The following is an 8,926-nucleotide window of genomic DNA, read 5'->3' on the forward strand; positions in this document are numbered from 1 at the left end:
GGTTTGTCAGAGGGCTTGCATCTGTCTGGACGCTTTGGGCGGGGAGCGACGTGATCCTGCGCGGTTCTAGCAACCTGGCGGCCCTCTGGGGTAATGTCTGTACAGTTTCAAGGCCTGCCGAGCGTGCTGGAGAGATTTCCGTGCCTTGGCAGGACCTGGCTTGGGATGGGCTGGAGACTGTCTCTGTACAGTAGCGAGCAGAAAACTAGCCAGGCCAAACGCAAGGAGTTCACACGCCCCTGGACTGCCTAGTGCCTGGTTATTATTATTTTTAACTGAAGGCAAAGCAGGCTTAAAGCTTCCTCCAGACCCGCAGCAAGCCCCTTCCTCCCTCTTATTGATTTCCCTCTTTCACTGACAGCCATCAACAGGCCTGCTTAGGAGCTTGGCAGCTAAGGGGTGTGTGTGAACAGAATATGTCCTTTAAGGGGCACCATAGGGCAGGAGTTTGAAGCATGAAACTGGGTCCCCATTCAGCAGAATAAGAAAGACATCCCACCTGCCACTATGGCAGGGCTGCCTTACAACGTATGGTGTAATAAACATTGCTTTGTTGTATCGAGTGCTAGACCTTCCCAAAGTAGACCCATTGAAGTGAATGGGCATGCCTAACAGAGGTCCATTCATTTGAATGGGTCTACACGGAATGAAACATCCCATCGCCACCTAAAACGGGTGAGAGACCTTTTTCACCCCCGCGGATCAGGTCCTTTTCTCTCCCACCCCAACTCTCGAGGGCCGAGTGTCACTGGTGGGCTGGGCTGCCCACCTGTCAATCAGCTAGTGTTGCACTGATGTCAGCCGACCTTTTTGGCACATTAAAGTCTGGTTTGCTGGCCTCTCCTGGTGTCGCACTCATAACCAGGAAGGGATTTAACCTGAGGGTTAATCAAGGTCTTGCTTGGGTCTGCAGGGAGATGTTCATGCAATTGAATAGGAGCCAAGAATGAACACCTGGCCGTTCACTCTAGGAGTTGGGAACATCTAACCCTCCAGATGTTGCTGAGCTGCTGTTCCCCATCGCCCCCTGCTAGCATGGTCCAAGGCCAGAGGGATGCTGGGAGTTGGAGTCCAGGAAAATCTGGAGGACCACTGGCTCCCCAACTCAGTGTGGTGTAGTGTAGTGTAGTGTAGTGTAGTGTAGTGTAGTGTAGTGTAGTGGTTAAGAGCGGTGGACTCGTAATCTGGTGAACCGGGTTCGATTCCCCGCTCCTCCACATGCAGCTGCTGGGTGACCTTGGGCTAGTCACACTTCTCTGAAGTCTCTCAGCCCCACTCACCTCACAGAGTGTTTGTTGTGGGGGAGGAAGGGAAAGGAGAATGTTAGCTGCTTTGAGACTCCTTCAGGTAGTGATAAAGCGGGATATCAAATCCAAACTCCTCTTCTTCTTCTTCAAACCTATCCTAGACCCAAGACTGAAATGGCAGTGACTTAGGAGTAGCTCACAGCCCCGAGAATAGTCCCTAAAATCCAATTCTCGGGCCCAAGCTTGAGATCTGCAAACCCTGTCCCCTGGAATATCCCCAGGTGTTTATTTATTTTTATTTCATTTGTTGATTTTGTATATTAGGCATTCTCTCCCTAATAAGAAGGGAAGAGACCCACCAATTTCTAACCTTCAGATTGCTCACACTGATGTAGATGATGTTGTCTCTGCTTCCACCTGCTGGTCTTGGGGGAGAGATGCAGAGAGCAGAAACACACTTGGGGGGATGGGGCATGTTTGACTCACCTGAGCATCTCCTCCTCCTTAATAAGTACTTTTAATCTAAACATAATATCAAGTTGTGGGGCTGTCTGCAGCACTAGTCCTATTCAGAGCGGACCTACTGAAGTTCATTGCTATATCGGGGTCTGGAAATGTAATCGAATTGGTTTCTTTAATGCAGTGGGTCTCCAATATTTTTTTCTCTGGGTCACACTTTAAGAATAAAAATTTGCTCACGCCACACCAACGTTTTTATTGATAAGAAATACATTGGAAAACAGAAAGAAACGAACTCCCAGCAGTGCTTGATTTATAACAGAATACAACTACAGTACTTTACAATATGATCATGGGACATTGATAAAGTATAAAGCAATGCAGTTACATAAGAACACAAATCATTCCCAAAATATTATAAGCAAAGCCTCTTACATGTGCACTTTAGTATGTCTACAAATTCAAGGAGATGTGTGAGCTTGATTTTGCTGGGTAATTTCATTTATATTAGGTCTAATTTGAGACAAACATCTCCTCACCAACAGAAGGAAACCTTTCTCTTTTTTGATCTTAATAATAGTAGTAATAAGTATAATAATTTATTAATTGCATGCCACCCACCTGACTGTTGCCCCAGGCGGCTCCCAACAAATTATAAACCAAAGTAAAACATCAAACCTTGAAAACTTCCCTATACAGAGCTGCCTTCAGAAGTCTTCTAAAAGTCAGATAGTTGCTTATTTCCTTGATACCTGTCAGTTTGAAAATCCCTGTTCGCAACAATATATCATGGAAAACTGCAGAAGAATAGCCAATGTGTGGGTGCTGTTTCTGGTTGTAAATGCAAACAATATTATTTTGATACTATAGTATCAGTGTAGTAACCCTGAAATGTTAAGAAGTTTCTTTGATTGTCCTTCAATTTTTCCAGCAAACTTTCCATCCTCTCCTTTGAGAACCACTGGTTTAATGGCACAGTTAATTGGTTGAACAAATGGTGGCTGAGAGGAGCAAGTCGGTTTTCTTTTGCCTAGTTGTCTAATCATATTATTTCAATACTCTCTTGTTGATTTTCATTTGTCACATTTTACAGCTTGTTTTGAGGCTGTTTTCTTTCCTTGTTTGCCATGAATTTCCCTTGCTTTCGCAGCCGATTCTTACATGCAATGTTTCTTTTCGTACAAAAGAAGATGCTGTACTTAATTGTGCTTCACGAAATGTAGAAACCATCTGATATTTTTGGATGTTTGCTGTTTATTTAAGATACCTTAGCCTATGTTGCAAACTGCTCAGAGTTTTGTTTAAACAGAAGCAGTGTGTAAATCATCTAGATAGGCAAATACAGTGGTACCGCAGGTTAAGAACTTAATTCGTTCCGGAGGTCCATTCTTAACCTGAAACTGTTCTTAACCTGAAGCACCACTTTAGCTAATGGGGCCTCCTGCTGCCACTGCACAATTTCTGTTCTCATCCTGAAGCAAAGTTCTTAACCCGAGGTACTATTTCTGGGTTAGCTGAGTCTGTAACCTGAAGCGTATGTAACCTGAAGCATATGTAACCCGAGGTACCACTGTAAATCATTTCATGGACATGTCTAACCCAGAGGAACTGGAATGGATATATTCACCCTTCCCTACCTAAGGAAAAAACATAGATCAATGAATCAATGTGCCTTTCTCCACTCCAGGTGTCATCCAGGCCAAGCGTCTACGTGCGACCGATATCTCAACAAGCAGTTTCCGCCTCATTTGGCCTAAGTTTTTGACACGGGAGACGGGTTATTATGTCCTGGAGTACGCCCCGACCGGAGACCCCAGGCGGAAACTCACCAAGCAGCTGACAGGCGACCACACCAGCTTCCTGGTGAGCAACCTGGTGCCCCAAACCACGTACGAGGTCGCCCTCATTCCCGAGTCCAACGAGAGATACATGCCACCCCAAACCACCAGGGTCACCACCTTGGAAGGTAAGACAAAGAAGGTCTGGAGGGGGTGGGCACAATGGAAAGCCATCCTAACTGAGCCAGTGGTCAACTGAGAAGCAGAAGTTCTCTGGCCATTCTTTATGGTCCAGCTCTCACTTCCATACATCACTACTGGGAAAACCATAGCTTTAACTCTGAATAAATAGTAATGAATAAAATAAATTGTCAGAGTTCAAGGATACATTCTAGCCAGGTAAAAATTCTCAAGTAGGGGCAAAAGAGGATCAGTGAGGGGTGTGCAGTCTGGGGAGATTTTTCAAGGGCTACTCAGAGAAGCCTGTTGGACACCTTTGGCCTCCAGGCATGAGGTTTCCTCCTGCCCCAAAACTAGATGGTCACATTATCTGATGGGACATAATGCCCTTCCAATGTTCCTATGGAATTTTTTTTAAAATAGCTTCAATTCATCCTTCCCAAGGTTTGCTGATCCACGCAATAGATACGGAAGCGATTGGTCATGTTTTCCTTTCATTCACTGCAATGACAGCTCCAGGATTTTAAGGGCCGAGAAATAATTACCTCTGCTTCTACCAGGATAAGCAAGTTTTCACGTCAGGCACCTAATTCTTGCCATTGGTGGAACTCCTCTCAGTAGGGGGGGGGTGGAAACCAGGAAGCAGATGGTGAGATGAGGTTTGGCACGGCTCAGTCTCTGCATTGTGTTGGAAACTGCTCTTAAGGGGGTTATTATGGGATGCTAGTGCCATTCCACTTTGGAGCAGCTCTTACACTTTGTTCGCTTATGTCACAGCTGGGATAGATAAAAGGAAGGACTTCTTCATGCAGACAAGAGCCTAAGTATGGAATTTGCTCCCATGAGAGGCAGTGAAGGCCTATAACTTTTGGATGGCATTAAAAGAGGGATAGAGAAATTCACGGAGGAGGAGGCAGCCAGCCACAGTGGCTATGACCTGCCTCAACTTTCATTTATACCTAGTTTGGGAAATAAATTAATAATAATAATAATTTTATTAATCATACCCCGCCTATCTAGCTGGTTTTCCCCAGCCACTCTGGGGCAGCTTCCAACATGTATAAAAACATAATTAAACATCAAACATTGAAAACTTCCCGATACAGAGCTGCCTTCAGGTGTCTTCTCAAAGTTATGTAGTTCTTAATCTCCTTGACATCTGATGGGAGGGCGTTCCACAGGGAGGGCGCCACTACCAAGAAGGCAACTGCTGAAAAGTTGTCGCAGGAACCCCAATCTCAGGAGTCCTTGCTGCGGGTTCATATTCTACGCTGTCATAGATTCCCTGAATTCTTCGCTCCTAGAAGCTGTCAGCATACAGCAGTGGCCACACCCCAGGAAATGGCTTTGACTGGCCAGCCAAACCAGATGAGGACACCCTATGGGTCTCAAACTCAAGGCTTGGTGAGATAGAGATCTCACCTGTTTGAGAAAACAGGCTCTGGGGGATTGAGCAGACAAGGCCAATATTGGGTCCAACGGTCAAGAAGACGTTTTCTGCACATGCTGTAGAGCAGGGGTTCTCAACGTGTGGGTCCCCCAGATGTTGTTGGGCTACAACTCCCATCATCCCTGAGCTCTGGCCTTGCTAGCTAGGGGTGATGGGAGTTGTAGTTCAACAACATCTGGGGATCCACAGGTTGAGAAAGGCTGCTGTAGAGGGAAGTGAGGGGCAGATGGGGCTCATCAACCTGGGAAGGGAGGCCATCTATGAGAAGGAAGACTCAGGTTCTAAACCTCCACTGCCTTTTGGGATATCTTTGGGAGAAGAAAAGGCTAAGGAGTAAACCTTACACAAATCCAGAGTGGAGTCCCTAAGATGGTTGGATGGTGCCTTGTATTATTATTATTATTATTATTATTATTATTATTATTATTATTATTATTTACTTATACCTTGCCCATCTGGCCAGGCCTCCCCAACCACTCTGGGTGGCTCGTTCCGCCCAGAGTGTATACCTCATTCCAGCCAAGCAGGTGCCAAACATATTACTCTGCTTTCCTTTGGTCTACATCACTGAGGCTGAGGGGGAGGGCTTGTTTTCTGGGCAGCCCAGGAGCCCCTTACACTGCCCAGGCTTGCACCTGCTGGGGTCACTTCAGTGCTGCTAATGCAGGTTTGACTTCACCCCCGGAGGCACACTCCATTTTCTCTCGAGACAAGACAGATGCCGAGAACAATAGGCAAGGAGTGGCCGAGGTCTTGATCCCTCCTTCTGTTGTTGTTGTTTTTGTTGTTCGGAATAAAATCTTATTCAATTGATACTACAGATACGGCCATGTTTGTCTTGCTCCCATCTTAACTGAGGGAGTGTGTCAGAAGATGCCTTGCACCAGATCTGTCTGCACTTGTCAGGCATAAAGAGTCGTCCCCTCCCTTCGGTAACTTCACAGATCAGAACTAATGAGCAGTTGATAGGTTTAAAAAGGTAAAGGGACCCCTGACCATTAGGTCCAGTCGTGACCGACTCTGGGGTTGCGGCGCTCATCTTGCTTTATTGGGTGAGGGAGCCGGCGTACAGCTTCCGGGTCATGTGGCCAGCATGACTAAGCCGCGTCTGGCGAACCAGAGCAGCGCATGAAAATGCCGTTTACCTTCCCGCCAGAGTGGTACCTATTTATCTACTTGCACTTTGATGTGCTTTCGAACTGCTAGGTTGGCAGGAGCAGGGACCAAGCAACGGGAGCTCACCCCGTCGCGGGGATTCGAACTGCTGACCTTCTGATCAGCAAGTCCTAGGCTCTGTGGTTTAACCCACAGCAGCACCCGTGTCCTTTTATTGCAGCATCATGTTGCGAGCACAAATACACAGCTCTCCACAAAGAGGGCAGTTGGCAGGTCTAATCCTCCTTCCGACTTCCGCAGCATTTTAGGCGCCAATGGGAAGTTCCTCCCTCCCTCTGACTCCTTTGCTCTATGATACGTTCGAACCACCGAGTCCGTGGTGAGTGGGGGAGGGTCCCCCACACTCTCAAGAGACGTCTCAACTAGCTGCCCCCTCCCTTCTGGTTCTGTTGTCATTATCTCATAACTGAGTAACTCCTCTCTTCTTCTTCTTCTTGTTAGAACGTTTATCAATTTTCCAATAAAAGGCATCCAATTAACATATCAAATCATAATCCAATAAAAATAAAAATCTAAATTTAAAAAGTTCCAATTTCTTCTGAATTGTAATTTTTAATTTTACAACTTCCCACAGTCTGAACCTTGAGCATGTCCAAATCTCAGTCCTGCCTCTCATCGATATTTCCATATCTCAATTTTATCTCTCCAAACTTCTTTGTCTCTGGCTCTGCGATCCTCAATTATGTCAGAAATCAGATAACCTTTCATCCGTCGAGTACAGATTTGTTTGTGCAATGTACCTTTTCAACTGTTGTCTGGGTGACTCCTCTCTAAGCTGTCCAGCTTCTGTCTCTCTCTCTCTGCTTCTGAACACGCTGTGAACAAGGAGGGGGCGACTCTTTCCCCTCCAGCTCTCCATCAGAGAGAAGCTGGTCTTCATTCCCCAGTCCTCGTCTTCAGACCATTCCCTGACAGTGCCCCCTTTCCAATCTGTCTACCTTCTCTCCACAGAGCCCATCAGCCCAGCAAGAGTCCTCATCTCAGACTCCAGGCCCCACAGCATCCGGGTCAGCTGGGCTCCCACCCCGGACAGCGTATCTGCCTACCAGGTCCTGTATGGGCCCCTGCCTGGGAATGCAGTCAAGCTGGTGGAGGTCGATGGGAGCCTCAACTCCACCCTCTTGGATGACCTGACTGCCAACACCACCTACTTGGTGACTGTGTCTGCCATTTATAAATCGGGCAAGGAGAAAGCGCTATCGGCCAAAGCATGCACGGCAGAAGGTGAGGAGGTACCCATGTCCTCCACAGGGACAAAATTTGGAGAGAAGGGAGGAAGAGGAGTGCTGGCAAATTAAACTGGTGGCACAGATGCATTTTCTACATGCTCGGAGGCCCCAAACCAAAGAGAATGTGTCTCAAGATGCTGAAGAAATATGGATTTTCCCCTTTCCAAAATAGCCCAACGTGTGCCGTCTAATATGTGGCAGCCGAGGCCATACAACAATGGTCCTGAAAGGCCTACATTGGCTCCCAGTACGTTTCCAAGCACAATTCAAAGTGCTCATGCTGACCTTTAAAGCCCTAAATGGCCTCGGCCCAGTATACCTGAAGGACCATCTCCACCCTCATTGTTCGGCCCGGACACTGAGATCCAGTTCCGAGGGCCTTCTGAAAGTTCCCTCCCTGAGAGAAGTGAGGTTACAGGGAACCAGCAGAGGGCCTTCTCGGTAGTGGCACCCACCCTGTGGATTGCCCTCCCATCAGATGTCAAGGAAATAAACAACTATTTGACTTTTAGAAGAAATCTGAAGGCAGCCCTGTTTAGGGAAGTTTTTAATGTTTGAATTTTTATCGTGTTTTTAATATTCTGTTGGGAGCCGCCCAGAGTGACTGGGGAAACTCAGCCAGACAGGTGGGATGTAAATAAATTAATAATAATTAATTATTATTGCTGGTGGTGGTGGTGGTGGTGGTATTGACAAACCTGCTTGTCCCACGGCAAAATGGGCGTGGTTTATGAGAAGGGGCAGAGCTTTGGGGACCAGGCTGCCAATAGCATACAGTTATTTCTGTTGACATTTGCTGATGGAAATGCCCTCTTTCTTCTTGCTGGGCAGAGAACTCCAGGATAAAGCACCTGCGCTTCGAAGACTTGAGCCCCACCACCGTGAAGGCCTCGTGGGAGCCTGCTGACGGCAGCGTCCTGGGCTACCGGGTGAGGTGCCGGCGGCAGGCCGGCTCTTCAACCCTCCTCAGCGTCTCGCCACAGATCCACAGCGTGCTGCTGTCGGACCTGGCGGAGGGCAGCACCAACAAAGTGTGCGTCAAGCCCGTGTACAGGAACCAGCAAGGGAAAGGCGTGTGCCGGATGGTCCACAAGCAGCCGGGTAAGCTGTGGGGAGACTGCGAAGCCCTCCAACGTGGATGGCCTTGCCTTAGAAGGGGATAAGATGGGTGCATGGAGGAGAAGGCTGGCAGCATCTACTAGTCGTGGATGCCATTGTTGGAGGCAGTTATGCCTCTGATCACCCGTGACTGAGGAGTCACGATTTATTCATTCATCCCGTAAGATTCACAAACCCCAATTTGCTTGGAACTTTGTGATATCCAGTATATTAGGTTTGATTTTGGTATGAAAATCTGCTCCTGTGTGCTTAGCTCTAGAGAGCCCCCATTTACTTAATTTTATTTGG

General features: G+C 47.3%; 2 protein-coding genes across 2 annotated transcripts in view; one reads left to right on the forward strand and one right to left on the reverse strand.

Annotated features, from left to right (window-relative positions):
- VWA1 (von Willebrand factor A domain containing 1) overlaps positions 1 to 8,926 on the forward strand; it is a 36,683-nt gene that overhangs the window by 25,826 nt on the left and 1,931 nt on the right. The window contains exons 3-5 of the mRNA XM_083513081.1: positions 3,394 to 3,672; positions 7,242 to 7,514; positions 8,351 to 8,620. Of these exons, the coding sequence (XP_083369207.1) occupies positions 3,394 to 3,672; positions 7,242 to 7,514; positions 8,351 to 8,620 (822 nt within the window). The remainder of the gene's footprint in view (positions 1 to 3,393; positions 3,673 to 7,241; positions 7,515 to 8,350; positions 8,621 to 8,926) is intronic.
- The window catches only part of FNDC10 (fibronectin type III domain containing 10), a 199,398-nt gene continuing 195,860 nt past the window's right edge, over positions 5,389 to 8,926 (reverse strand). The window contains exon 2 of the mRNA XM_083513288.1: positions 5,389 to 5,401. The gene's annotated coding sequence lies outside the window, so the exon portion shown is untranslated. The remainder of the gene's footprint in view (positions 5,402 to 8,926) is intronic.

The sequence above is a fragment of the Podarcis liolepis genome (assembly GCF_965112155.1).
Source record: "Podarcis liolepis genome assembly, chromosome: 7".
Classification (NCBI taxonomy): Eukaryota; Metazoa; Chordata; class Lepidosauria; order Squamata; family Lacertidae; genus Podarcis; species Podarcis liolepis.